At 38.2% G+C, this 15101-nt stretch overlaps 1 protein-coding gene across 5 annotated transcripts in view; it reads right to left on the bottom strand.

Annotated features, from left to right (window-relative positions):
- CFAP20DC (CFAP20 domain containing) overlaps nucleotides 1-15101 on the bottom strand; it is a 304088-nt gene that overhangs the window by 55726 nt on the left and 233261 nt on the right. For all 5 annotated transcript variants that reach the window (XM_074032604.1, XM_065540859.2, XM_065540858.2 and 2 more), the window contains 2 exons: nucleotides 14272-14475; nucleotides 3545-3606 (listed from right to left, as the gene is read on the bottom strand). In XM_074032604.1, the coding sequence (XP_073888705.1) occupies nucleotides 3545-3606; nucleotides 14272-14475 (266 nt within the window). The remainder of the gene's footprint in view (nucleotides 1-3544; nucleotides 3607-14271; nucleotides 14476-15101) is intronic.

Consider the following 15101-nt stretch of genomic DNA (forward strand, 5'->3'; position numbering starts at 1 on the left):
TTGTATATTGTCTTTATTTTAATCCTACACACAAAAAACTAAGAAGATAATTATGTTGCAGAAATAAAAGTCTTTCCAGAATAAAATGTGCATGAGTAATCACTCCATTCCAGCCTAGGTGACAGAGTGAGACTGTCTTCAAAAAAAAGAAAAAAGAAAGAAATAGGAAAAAAAAATGTGCGTGAAAGACTGGGGATACTGGTTGTTCTGTTACATTAATAAAGCTAATTGAAAGGTGATTCTCTAAACATGTATATATGTGGGCACTAGTCTATGCAATTTAAAAAACTTAGGATTTTTGGTCTCTGGAGTCGTGCAGATATCTCACTGAGGCTCATGTGGCCACTACATTTTCCAGAGGTCACCATCACGCTTTCTTCTCTGTGGAAGTGCTTGTCCACACCACCCTGTCTCTGCCTTGTTGGCATTACTCTAATCACAGCCACACTTAATTCAGGAAACCAAGAGCCTACCTGCGTTTTGTGTAATGTTCAGAGCCTCCATACCAGAACTTTCAATCAAGGGTTCAAGTTAGATGCTTGTTTATCCAAGAGGGTGGACTTCAGAGAATTACCTTCTCATTTCTTATATTTTTTCATATTAATTATCAATATCCCTTAAATTTAAAGTTCTATATTTTAGGGTCCAAAGCATTGGGATACTAATTGTAAAAAATATAATAAATACAGATCTTAAGAAGAATTAGAGCTTTCAATTTTAAGTTAAATTACATGCATTACATGACTCAATCTATTCCATTTTTATATGATGATAAATACTGACCTCATAATTTTATCATCTTCTGTATTTATGGCCCAATAATGCCTTCCTGCCAATTCTCCTAAGCTGCTGAATTTATGAACCAAGAGGCAAGTCACATAATCTGCAAGTTTTCTGAATGGTTACATAATAAGTTTTTAGGAAACTGGTAGATAACTTGCTGGCAAATGGGGTTGGTGGTATTTTATTTTTGGCTTTAGAATTTGGCCTTTTTATTTCATTATGCAGAAATGTAAATTAATTTTCCTTAAATAAATGAACATTTAATTGGTTGCATAAGATATGCCCTCTAACTGGTGAATGATTTAATATTCTATCTTGACAGTATATCTTTGGAAATCAATTTGTAAAAGAGCTATTTAAAGTTGCATATTACCACATCTAGATATTCATCCATTTATTCAATTATCCATCCAATATTTATAAAGTATGTTTTCTATACAGGACAATGAAATAAAAGTAGTGTGATCCTTCAATGGCGAGACTGGTTTATGAAGTAAAGGTTATAATGAGTCTTGTAAAAGTCACAGAATCATAAAGTTGGAAGTGGCCTCAGAGAGCATGCAACTCAAGTCGTTGCTTTTACACATGAGGGTATTCGTATTATTAAAAAGATCTGGAGAGGTCAGAGGCTTGTCTGAGATTATGAGAATTAGGTCCCCTTTCTCCTTTTATTGAAACAAATGGCCCCACTGTCTAACATATCTTACTATCATTCTCATTTGTTCAGACTACAAATTAGTTCTTTTTTTTTTTTTTTGAGACAGAGTCTCACTCTGTCGCCCAGGCTGGAGTGCACTTGTGCCATCTTGGCTCACTGTAACCTCTGCTTCCTGGGTTCAAGCAATTCTCGTGCCTCAGCCTCCTGAGTAGCTGGAATTATAGGCATACGCCACCACACCCAGCTAATTTTTGTATTTTTATTAGAGGCGTGGTTTCACCATGTTGGCCAGGCTTGTCTCAAACTCCTGATTTCAGGTGATCCATCCGCCTTGGTCTCCCAAAGTGCTGGGATTATAGGCATGAGCCACCATGCCTGGCCCAAATTCTTAATTTGTTATAATTTGGACCAAAGTTGGATTTCCAGTTACCTTGAAAGCTTACTCATACATAGAGAAAAATAATTTGTTAGGCAAATCTAGATGAGCTGCAAGATTCTTAGCGATGTGTTCACCTATCAAGAGATAGCTAATTTTAAGAATGTTAAAACACCTTCTTATATATATTGAAATTCTAATCTCGGTTTTAAACTCTTTAATATATCTATTTATGATAGTGACAATTCACCCTACTAGGTAACATGAACGAATGACCAGAGCTGGTGTACAGAATAGAAACATTTAGAAGAGATTACTAGTAAAGAACATTTACTCATCTGTGTCATGAATATTCTGGGTCCCAATAAAAGTCCTGTAAACCATTTACGTGGTTTCCTGGAAGCCATGTTCATTTTACACGGCTTGGTTCATTGTTTATTGCTGACTGGACCAGAATGGGTACTTGGCCCAAGCTACACTAATCACATTCTCTCTCGAAAAAGGAAGTTGAGACGTAGTCTGTCAGCCTCTACATGTATGTTGAATTGTGATATGTACACTTAAGAGCTGTCAAATGGCCATATGTGGACCATGGAGCAGAGAAAGCTGGTCTTTAGACGAATGGAGCAGAGGAAGCAAGCAGAGATGGAGTGAAGAGACTGCCTGGCTGCCTCTTGCCTTTCTAGTTCCAGTTTCAGGCCCCTCCTGAGGCCTGGCGGCCTTTGAGTTCTAGAATACAGCCCCGTATCTTATTCAACAACCATCCGCCAACCCGCCTTTCTTACTCTTTCTCCTTATCTCTTTCTGTCTTTTAATACTAGCTAAGCTGTTTTGTAGTGTGTAACCAAAGAGTCCTAACTCAGACACCATGCAATAGTTAACACACCCTCCATAGGACAGCCCACAGTACAGGTCAGATGCATTTGGATAATGAAGTGCATCACAGTAACTAAGACTCTGTAGGTAGACTTAAGATATGTGGACTTTTCAATAATTTCCTAGTGTATGATAAAAACTGATAAGGTAATACTGATTTATATGGATAAACTAGCTTATATACTTGTTTATCAGAAAGTTATAGAATAATAAAACATGTATTTCAAAACTCAAATTCAGATCTGCTTGTTCCCAATGAACCAAAAATAATGAGGTTTTTCCATAGTGACAAATGACTCATATACCAATGACATTTTTGAAATAAAATAATTTTGAGATTATAAACTTTTAAAGTTATGAAAAAAGAGACTGGTCATTTGAACTTTTATAAACTATCTTGATAAATTTAAGGGCACCAGATGATATAAAAAAGGTTTATGCCTAAAATGTACCAAACATCAGACACCTATTAAAAAAAAATAGTTATGCAAATAAAGTAATGAATAAATTAACACTTAGTAAGAACTTGCTATGTGCCAAGAACTGTTCTAAGAATTTTTCATTTGAATCTCCCCAAAATTCTATGAAATAATTCTTATGCCTGAATTACATGGAGTCAAATGACTTACCCAAAATTTCACAGCTAGTAAAAGGTAGATATTTAAACCTAGGTAGACTGTTACCACTATTCTAAAGTCCAAAGAAGACAAGTAGACGAACTAGGATTGAAAGAACATAAGTTTAGAAGCCAGAAGTTTTGGAAAACAATTTCAGAAAACCAAGAAAAATCTACAATCTTCTAAGTTAAAACAAAACAAAAAAAAAACATGTAGATTATTAATGATTCTTACCGGGGGTTAGAAGGAGAAGGTGGGTTCATTTCTTTCTGATAGTGGTGACCCTGGTTGACAGGCTGTAAAAGACAAAACATTTGTGAATGTTTAATCAGCACAAACCTATTTACATGTAAATTCACATGCACTCTCATTACTGTAACTGTTTCCTTGGACACAACCCACAAGAAGGGTATGGGTTTATTTTACAGATCCAGCAAATTGCAGAGTGGTATAAATGAGAAATCACATTTATCATTATTATTATTTTAGTGGCCCAGTCATTGGACCTCAAAGCATCTATGATGTAATTAAAGTTCATTTATTGAGATTTTCCTCTTTGTGGAATTTTTATGCTGTTAACATTGGTTGATATTTTCAGACACAGGAAAACAAAACCAAACAAGATATCTCATGGAACTAATGCTGCAGTTCAAGCATCATTAATAACAGAAACCCAGACACACAGAAAACATATTTAGTCTCAATGTTAGTAAGTTTGTAAAGATAATTTCTATTACCACTAATGAGAATTACACATGTAAATCTTAGGTCAAGGTGGTCATTTTCGCCAAGTGTATAACACAACCTCAAGTACTGATCAACAAGCTGAAAAAAATGATGCCAATACCTAACAAAAATGTGAAATCTCAAATATTCCCTCCACAAGAAACCTTTCAGTTACATTTCAAAACATAGCTGAACAACTATATCTCATGTAGCCTTAAACACTTGCTTCCAACGAGACTTGATCTTTTTCCTTTGTTCTATAAAGGGAGAAAATTCTGTCTTCTGTTTGAACATCAGCTCTAAGTATTTATGTGGTTAGCAACAACGTTTCTAATAAGAAATCATTTTCAACGTTCTCATTTTATTACAATTTAGTTTAGTAAACATGTTTAAACTGCATTCAAAGAGCTTTAGCTACTTCCATACCCAGTGGAGTTGGTGGTTAAGGCTTTCTCACCCATCATAATGTGGCCCCTGACTGAGGAAAACAACGTAGCCATGGTGCCTGTATATACAGAGCTCATACTCCTTAGTTTCTAGATATTTCTCATTACAGTAAGTCTCAAAATATTAATGACGTAGGTGATGGAAATTCTTCAGAGTAAACTGTCTTCCTCTATAAATTATCTCTTGGAAGTGTTCCTTTAATTTAAATCAAACACCCCATCTGATAATCACAGTCACTTAGCCTGACTACCTGTTATGCACCATGAATTTAAATGTACTCAGATACTTTGGTAATTGAACCAATATCAATGCATCACCATTTCAGTAATAAGAAACAACAGCTGGGAGAATAGTGGAAGGAAAAACATGTCATAAGACATATTTGATCTCACTAGAGAAATAAGACTTTCAGCGATTTGCAAGTGAAATTTGGTTCTATGATTTAGGCTTTATTATTTCACAGCAAAAAAGAAATTAGCAAGCAAAGGGCCTAACAGGTTCTCTGGACGAACTCACACTGGTATAGAAATACTCCCAATAACAAATTCATTGGTATTCGTCCAGTATTTCAGCTGTACTCAGGCCTCCAGTGAATGGACCTCTGCCTATTTATTTTCAGAGGCATTTCCATAACTCTCTAAGCATCACAGTCCTGATATTCAGGTGAATTTCCATTTCTTAATTTTATACTATTAATTCTATTTATACCCATCCCCAAACCTCTATTCCAAATGACTTACTCCATCCCTTGGAAAATAGAAGTGGTTACAGAATCCTATCTTGTTTGTGACTCAGCCCCTCCTCGCTTTGGACTATACAGACTGATCCCTTTCCATCTTTGCTCATAGTGATTTTTAAGTGTTAGAAAAACAAAAAAGTAACCAATGGAAACTTTTCAAATAAAAACTGCTGACATGAACAGATAGAAAGGTGAACAACTAGCTGTCTGAAGCCAGACATCCTCACCTACAAATGGATATTAATGGAGTTCAGGACATGGCATTCGCAGTAGCAGGAAGGTCACTCTCACCTTCCCCTGTTCTCCCCTGCAGCTGGTCATAAAACATAGGTAGGATTTTCTGACCACCTCCTGGAGCAGGTCATAAGATGCTCATTTGAGAGATGCCCTCCCTATCCCCTGAAGAAAGGAACATCCTTATCTCTGAAGACACAACGACACAGAGAAGAATCTGAACAAAGGTTTTGCTGATTTTCTTCGTTTATTTCCATTAGCTCATATCTCCTTTGCCCAATCACATTTCTCCACCACTTTCCCCTCTTCATCAAACCTAGAGTAAAAATATTCAAGTTTCACTGTTTGTTCAGGTCTTCATTTCCTTATAAAGACTCTTGTATCATGGAAAACTTACATGAAATAAATTTGTATGTTTTTCTTTTGCTAATCTGTCTTTTGTTACAACAGAGGCCTTGGCGATGAATCCAGGATGGATGAGAAAAAGATATTTTCCTCCCCTACAATATGTTTATATACATATGTAGCAGTAAATCTATTTCTAGGTAGGTAGCATGCTGTGAAAGTACCAATGAAATAATACAGAATTTGTTTCGATTTTGGCATTCAGCCATACCCAGAGAATATCGTAAGTAGATGCAAAGGGATGGCAACCAGTATCTACAATGAACTATGACTATCATCATAATGGCAGTGACTGATAGTTATTGAGTACTTATGTTAATTCTTGGTAGATATGATCTCATTTGATCCTTAGAGCAATTCTGTGAAATAAATAGGATGAACAACTCCATTTAACAGAAGAGGAAATTGACACTGGGTATTAACCCAGGATCATGCCTGCCGGGAAGAGTGGAGCTAGAATGTGAACCCAGGCAGTCTGAGTCCACAGCTTACCTTCCTAACCACTTGTCTGTAGTGTTTATTCCAGCTCGAGAGTGCATCTAGAGTGGTGACTATTTAAGTTTTTGAATAACAAATATGACAAAATCAGTTCTGTTTGTGGCAGGAAAAGTGACCCTGAAGAAATACATTTATTTGAAATATATACGACTCTCCTTACCACAAATTAAATTCATTGGTTTTATTCTCAAGATATATCATTATGTATTTAAAATTTAAAAAATGAATTTTGCCATGTTACTAAATTTGGGACAATCATAAAATATAATAGACAGTACTCTGAGAATAAGAAAAGTTTATTTCCTGGGGTGACTTTCATAGTCACTAAACAGAACAACTTGCACATTTCAATATTTCCTCCTGACAGTACAGATATTACACTGACTCTAATATCAGTTTTTGTATATCATTTCTATAGCTGTATAAGAACATCTGCTCATATGATTTATCTGCAGCTTAGCACAATCAACTACATACCTTTTCAGTTCAGAAGGATAAAAGAAAACTCATTCTACCCAAAGAGAGCTGAGAAGTTAATGAATCTGTAGATTAGAACAAATTAAAACCTATTAACTATAAACAGCCTAAATGCCAATATATTATATTTTGAATACACAGCAACCAGGAATATCATGCAAAAACGCTGATATGCTGTCGAACAAAGAAATAGAACAGATCCCAGAAACTCAGGACCTCGGCCTTTTGGTGGCGCTGTTGCTATGTGCTAGTGCCAGGCAAACAGTATTCATATAAAATTAACTACCACGGAGCACAAGAAGCTTTGCTTTTCCATGATCAAGCTGCTAGAGATTTTGGGGTGAGGGAGCGAAATGAAGGCGAAATAAAAGAACAGGAGATAAGATAATCCTGCCATGTTAAAAGGTAAAGACAATATTTTTATGTTGTTATGTGAAACCTATGAAAATGGCAATAATGTTGCAAGGTTAATCAAGACCATAAATAATTTGTCTGAGAACCTCACCATATGCTGGCAATTTTATTAAGTGTATTTTGCCTCGTTATTCTCCAAATATTATGCTCTGCAACATGCCATGTTGATGGATGCATGCAATGAGTTTTTCTTTTCTTTTTTTTTTTTTTTTTTGTAAGCTAGAGACTTATGTGCTTGATATTAGCTTACGGGAATTCTTTTTTTTTTTTTTTTTCAAGAGATGGGGTCTCATTATGTCACCCACACGGGCCCTAAATTCCTGGGCTAAAATCCTCCTTAGCCTCCCAATTAGCTGGGAATACAGACCTGTGCCACCACGCCCGGGTCAGGTTATGTTAATTATTAACTTGAAGGAATGACATTCTGCTCACAGGGAAGCTGCACAATAAACCTACTTTTCTTGAATCTACATCTGAGGAGGGACAGTGAAATGAAATATTGAAATAATAAAATAATAAAGGAGTTTATTTTTAAGGCTCTGAGGGAGTCAGTCTGTATGCCAACAGTTAAACTCACATCAAAACAAGCACTACAGAATCTCTGCTTACTCCTTCAGGTCTCAGTCATCATAAAAAGGGAAAATGTCCTAGAAATTCTGTTTTGATCACTTAAGTGGCCCTTTGAGGAGAATAACCTCAGCGGAACAGCAGTTGACAGTCAGTGTGAGCTTACTCTGCTAAGCACTGGGCACATGCATTTCATGTACTCATTCGATTTGCATAATGCCAACATTAGGAAGGTTATTTTATCATTCCCATTTCAAAGATGATCATGTCCAGAAATGGCAGAGCTGGGATTTGAGTCCAGGTTGACCGATCTAGAGTTTATATTTGTTTGGGCATCACATGAAGCAGTGCCCATTGATAGCTATTCTTATTCCTTAAAAAAAGAAACACACACACACACACACACACACGACATGGCTTTATGCTATCGTCAATCAAAATCCTTCACCAAGATAAAATTCACTTAAAATTCATTATAACTAACTCCTATCGCCCTTCCGAAGGCTGCCGAGAGCCCAGTTTGTGAATAAATCTCACGAGGGCTACTCCTAACAGAAACTCTTCAAAATTGATTACTTGTAGCCTGGTTTCCACAGAAGTTGTAAAGTATTGTTTTAATTGAATTTGGTTCTAAGTTAGAAACTTTGAAAAATTTATGTGTCAAAGGCCAATGGATTTCTCAGTAGGCTTGATTTATTTAGCAAGAGATGCCTACAAAAGCCAATTTGCTATGAGGAATATGGTTACATTTAATTACACTTTTAAATGACTAATTTATTATATCTAAACACCTTTTAAACAGTACATATTACTCTGAACTGTACAGATGCTGAGGAATCAAAGTTTGTGGTAAACACAATGGATTTTGCTAAAGACTCTTCATTTTACTCTGCATAGGCTTTCTGGCTTCAGACTGCAATGTGTGTGAAGTCGTCAGGTAAAAATGCTAAACTGAATGGGACCTGACTACATCTCTTTTTCTTCCTATTGGCAATCAGGTCCTGCTCAGAAGGAGATTTTCCTTTGGGTGTATATTTAATATCCATTTATCAAATCTTGAATTGAAAATATTACATGCATCACTCAGGATTTATTTAAGCAAAGCAAAGCAAAGCTGATGTTTATTTTGGAATCTTGATGAAAATTACCTTATTTTAGAGTAAAAAATGAATTTTTAAAAATTATGCTTTAAGTTTTGGGATACATGTGCAGAATGTGCGGGTTTGTTACATAGGTACACACGTGCCATGGTCGTTTGCTGCACTCATCAACCCATCATCTACATTAGGTATGTCTCCTAATGCTATCTATCCCTCCCCTAGCCCCCAACACTCCAATGGGCCCTGCTGTGTGATGTTCCCCTCCCTGTGTCCATGGATTCTCATTCTTCAACTCTTACTTATGAGTGAGAACATTCAGTGTTTGGTTTTCTGTTCCTGTGTTAGTTTGCTGAGAATGATCGTTTCCGGCTTCATCCATGTCCCTGCAAAGGACCTGAACTCATATGTAAAAAAGGAATTTTTCAAAACATTATGGATTGATTCATTCAAGTAATGACTGACAACTGGCTGTGATGCCTTGTGCTAGCATTTGTGCTCCAACATAGAAGGTATGAAAGAACACAGGCAGGGTTCTCTCTTCAAGGAATTCACAAGCAGTCTTGGGGATATTGGTAACATTGGTTAGCTGATGTCATAAGTGCTGTAATTGAGCGTGAAGGTAACAGGGACCCAGAGAGGGAAGCGAATAATTCTGTTCAGGGTGGGATGAGGGTTTAGGAGCGTTTCGGGAAGCAGCGACAAGTGAGTTGGGCCTTCAGAAATAAGCAAAAGGAGGGATAAACAGTCAGAGTACAGAGGATTTTAAGGGCAGTGAAACTACTCTGTATGATACTATAATGGCAGATACATGTCACTATACCTTTGTCCAAATCCATAAAATGCACAACACCAGGAGTGAACGCTAATGTGAACTACGGAGTTTGGGGATAATGATGTGTCAATGGAGGTTCATTAATTGTAACAAATTACCATTCTGGTGGGGGACACTGATAATAGGGTTCCTCTCAATTTTGTAGTGAACCCAAAACGGCTCAAAAAAACTACAAGTCTTTAATAAAAAATTAGCCAAAAACCAAAAAACCAAAACAGAAATTAAAAAGCCATTTTCTAAGTAGAGAGGGAGCTGCCAGACAGAGAAGAGATGAGCAAGGCGTGAGCTGAACACAGGGCACGGCTCACCAAGTGACAGCCAAGTCGACAGTGTGGCAGGAGCAGAGTGGCTCCCCTGTGTGTATGTTGGGTGGGGGGTGGGTAGTGAGACAAGCAAAACTCATTTCAAGTGCTATGCAAGCTGACAGAGAAACAAAGGCACTAACAGGAGGTTATCTTGCTTAAGGAGAGACTCCCCACTGTCCCCGCCACCACAGACTTAATTTGGCTTCCTTTTGGAACTTGGAATTCCATTCCCCTCTTGTCTACATGGTGAACTTGAACTCATTCTTGAACTTCAGCTTAACTGTTGTCTTCTCTGTAAAAGCATCCCTGAAACCCACAGGTGGAATCGCCCCCTCTCATGTGTTCCCATAACTCATTATTCTATCACTTGCCATCCTGAGTTACAGTCAGCCATTCACCTGGGCTTCCCCTCCAAAACTGTGCACACCTCAAGCTTGGATAAGGCTTTATCTGTATCCTCAGAAGCCAGCCTAGTTGACAGTACATTGTACCACTCAAAAACATATGTGTGGAATGAGTGAATGTGAGACAGACAAGCAAGCTTGTGGTGAGAGTTTTCAGGGAGATACTCCTGACTCTTGTGGCAGAGAAGGTGTATCCTTCACAATGAGGCCTGGAGAAGGGCTACAGTGACTTTGGAGTCTCAGATCATGGGGGCTCCTGTATGTCAAAGTAAAGAGGTGATGGGGAGTCACTGAAAGGCTTTACATAATAAAGAGATCAGATCATATCAGATCTGGGTTTTAGGAAGATCACTAATGTGAACAATAATGATAATAATAATGACAGCTAAACTTCATTTATTAAGTACTTATGTCTCAGATACAGTGCCAAGCATTTTATAAGGGTCACAGCTTGGATTTGAACCGTGGCAATTTGATGTCAGAGCTGATGCTCCTAACCACCAGGTTACAGTGCCTTGACTGGAGGCACAGAGATGTTAGGGGACTATTGAAGGAATTCAGATGAAAAATAAAGTGCATAAACCATAAAAAAGAGGAAAATCATGTCCTTTGCAGCAACATGGATGCAGCTGGAGGCCATTATCCTAAGCAAATTAATGCAGGAACAGAAAACCAAACACTGCATGTTCTCACTTATAAGCAGGAGCTAAACATCAGGTACTCATGGAAATAAAGATGTCAACAATAGAAACTGGGGACTGCTAAAGGAGAGAGGGAGGAAGAAGGCAAGGATTGAAAAAGTAACTATTGGTTACTATGCTCAGTACCTGCATGACTGAAGCATTTGTACCCCAATCTTCAGTATCACGCAATGTAGCCTGGTGACAAATGTGCACATGTACCTCCTGAATCTAAAATAAATATTGAAAAAAAATAAAGTGCATAATCTGTCATGGGATTAAGGGGAAAAAAGAAAAACGGAAAGTGCCAAGGCTGTGGTATTAGGAAGGGTGGGGTAAGAGATAAAAAGGAGAGAGGATTCTTAGGATTTGGAGACCAGCCAAATGTGGGATAAAGAAGTGGGAGAAATGAAGATGTCTTCCAAATTTCTGGTTAAAGGATCAATATGGATGTTGACATTATTCACTGAGATAAAAGAAGAGTGGGATAGGCCGGGCACGGTGGCTTACCTGTAATCCCAGCACTTTGGGAGGCCAAGGCGGGTGGATCATTTGAGGTCAGGAGTTTGAGACCAGCCTGGTAAAACCCCATCTCTACTAAAAATACAAAAAATTAGCTGGGCCTGGTGGTGGGCGCCTGTAATCCCAGTTACTCAGGAGGCAGAGGTTGCAGTGGGCCAAGATTGAGCCACTGCCCTGCAGTCTGGGCAATAGGGCGAGACTCAGTCTCAAAAAAAAAAAAAAAAAAAAAAAAAGGGGGTATTATTGTGATGAATAAAGTTATGAATTTTTTTATTTCTTCTTTTTCACTGTCCCTGTGCAACTTTTAAAGAGAAAAGCATGAGCTGTCAAAAAGACCACAATGATGCTTGTAAAATTGCTCTATCTAAACTCTATACAAGCAGCGAGTTACAGAGTTCATTAAGGAATACAATTTTCCATTTGGCGGTAGTTCCAATGTTAGATAGACTGACTCTGATGCAATAATAAACATATCTCATGAGTACCAAAGGTAGACTTTTCAATATTTTCTCTGTCTAAAAAAATCAAACCATTTCAATTTCTCATTTGGTCAAATAGAGGGGTTATTAAGTTCATTACCAAAGGTCTTATTTTTGGCTGTATACTTTTAGAGTGGAATAGATGTCATGCAGGAGATTTCAGTCCTTCAGAACAGGTGAGTGATGAGAACATTGTATCCAGGGCAACTAAGAGTTCAGCCTTTTCAGTCCATAAATAATCATTCCTCAGGTTGCCCTTTGTAATGTTGGTCTCCAAGCTACTTCATGACAGAATGAGCTCGATCAGGAGGCCACTGTTCTCTTTCTTACTTGCAGTTTAAATGACTGCTGCGGAATATTTTATAAGAAAGGCAATGTTTCAATTCTATTGCAAATTGTACTGGTAAAAATCTGCAACTGACTCTTATGATCTTAGCTTGGCTACAAGGATACTCTAACCAGAGTAACCAGAAGTCAGATATTTTTCTGGGTGGGTGGATACTTTTTGGCACCAAGGCTGCCAGAGGTGTTATGTATGCTTGACAGTTGTGTTTAATGAAAGCACAACTGAGGCGAGAGAAACCTGAAGGTATGCAAGGTAGGGATAAAGAGCACTAATCCCCCCATCAAACCAAATGGAATTTCTTCTCCATGAAGACTTGTGTAAGTTCTCCCCAGAGCACAGAAATCTCACCTTCCATGGGATATCCACATATGCACTGGATAACACTCATTTGACAACTGAGTCACCACATCATGGTGGTCAGGAGCCCAGACTTAGGAGTCAGACCAGGTTAGGTCTGATTCACTTTACTCAAGAGCCTCCATTACTCAAGAGCTCTGCAACAGTGCTTACCACACAGAGTAGCCATAAGGAGTAAACTAGATAACATGTAAGGCATTAGGTGCCAGGGCCTCTGAGATTTCCAAGATCTACAAAGATGTTGGAGACCTGGAAAAAACTGGCTTTAAAATACGAAAAGCAAATCACAAAATTCATATGTATTTAATTAAATACTTAAAACCTAACTTATCCACTGTCAACTATGCTTCAACTCAATTTTTATATAGTTATATATAAAGGAGTAAAAGTTATTTTATGTTTTCTTTAAACATTTTTATAGCAAAAACATATTTACTTTTGTATGAAAGTATATTTTAGTCGGTTTGCTATGATATTGAATGTAGCCTTATAAGTAAATGTTTCTTAGGCCTGCGGAGGTCTCAAAATGGCTCTAGGTACTTAAAGAAATGGTAGCTCTAATTATCATTATTATACCAATGATTTTATTATTCTGCTTTATGACATTTCTTGTGCCGTACTGAACTGTTCCACTGATGTTTATGCTCTGTCTTTCCAATTAAGTTGTAAGGTCCCTGAGAACAGTATTGTAGAGAACGGACTGAGTTAAAAAACTGGGCTCTGCTCTGGGCTCTGCCACTGACCAGGTGTGGAAGCTTGGACCCACGCTTCAGTTTCTTCACCTGAAAAACAGGAAGACTAAGACCTATTCCAACCTCTGCTGGGCCATAGTGAGGGCAATGGGCCATACTGAAGTGCTTTAACTATGGAAACACATGGGAATATAAGCTTCTGAAGCATCCACAGTGCCTATCATAGCCCATCATCCACAGGGAAGAGTCAGTGAACATCTGGTGACTTCTACAGAAGATTCTTTTCTGTCTTCATATCCAAGCAGTACTTGTATAACTACAGTCTTTTCCTCTGTGTTCATTCATTTCATACATATATATTTAACAAATATTGAGCCTCTTGTATGTGCCACAGGGCTTGTACTAGGAACAGGGGATACAATGGGACACCCAGTGTCTACAGTAAAATTGTTCTTTTTGTTCTTTCAATGTGTGGTTTGATATATCATCATACAAAGCTTTTCTGAAGGTAAATAAAACAATTTAAGAAAAGACTGTCATCTTCTAACTTCCGTCCCCCATTCTAAAACACTATTTCAGAATGGACTCTGATTATTTCTCATAGGGAGTGTTCTCATTTTGGTCCTGGCTTTTCCAGGCAAAGCTGGGATTTGTTAGAAAAAAGCTTGCTCCTTGTTAAGCAATGAAGCTTGCTCCTTCTTAACCAATGAGAGGAAGCTGCAAAGCCAGGGACTCACGGGTGGCAGGCAGGAGTTCCAGGTGGTTGTGTCGTCACTGCTGGTACTTATGCTGACATTACAGTTGTCCACCTGGGAGGCACTCAGGCCATGGGAAGTCCCAGCATCCTCCAGTTCTTCATTTTGTTGCCGCCGTAGGCTCGCCAGCATCTGTAACTCGGATTCACTCATCTGGCTCGGCTGATAGTTTCGCCAGTCATATTCCTGACCAAGAAAGAGGAAAATAACAAAGGGTCATTTGGCCTTTGCTAATTCTATGGCTATTAACAATGCCACAGCCTTAACCCCTGCAGCAGCTCCCCAATTGACAGAGGCACAAATCCCTAACATGCCTCCATGCGCTACCTGCCCCATCCATTATACCGCCTCCTGTCTGCTTGCTCCTCACAAGCCAGCCACTCTGTCCTTCATTAAGGTCCTCAAAAGCATCAGAGTCCTGTCTGCCTTAGTCCTGTGCACATGCAAGTCCCCTCTGCCTCGTGTTCTGGGTAATGCTTAGGCTCCCTTCAGGTCCTCAATTATGTATCACTTTCACAGGGAAGCCTTTCCTGACAACCATAAACTGGGTCAGCTCCTTTATGATGCCCTCTCAGAATCTTAAAATTTTCACTTTTAGCATTAATCACAGTTGCAGTGATGGAATTGTTTCCGGAGTTGGCAGGTTTGCTATGAGCTCTACAAGGGCAAGCACCATGACTGTTTTGCTCTCACTGCCTTTCCTAGGTCTGGTGCCTAGTAGGTACCCAACCAGTTTTTGTAGATTAAGTAAATAAACAAAAACTAAAAGTAGTTTTTTTTAAAACATTTGCCATTTTAAAAAGCACAGTTTA

This window comes from Macaca fascicularis, chromosome 2 (genome assembly GCF_037993035.2).
Source record: "Macaca fascicularis isolate 582-1 chromosome 2, T2T-MFA8v1.1".
Classification (NCBI taxonomy): domain Eukaryota; kingdom Metazoa; phylum Chordata; class Mammalia; order Primates; family Cercopithecidae; genus Macaca; species Macaca fascicularis.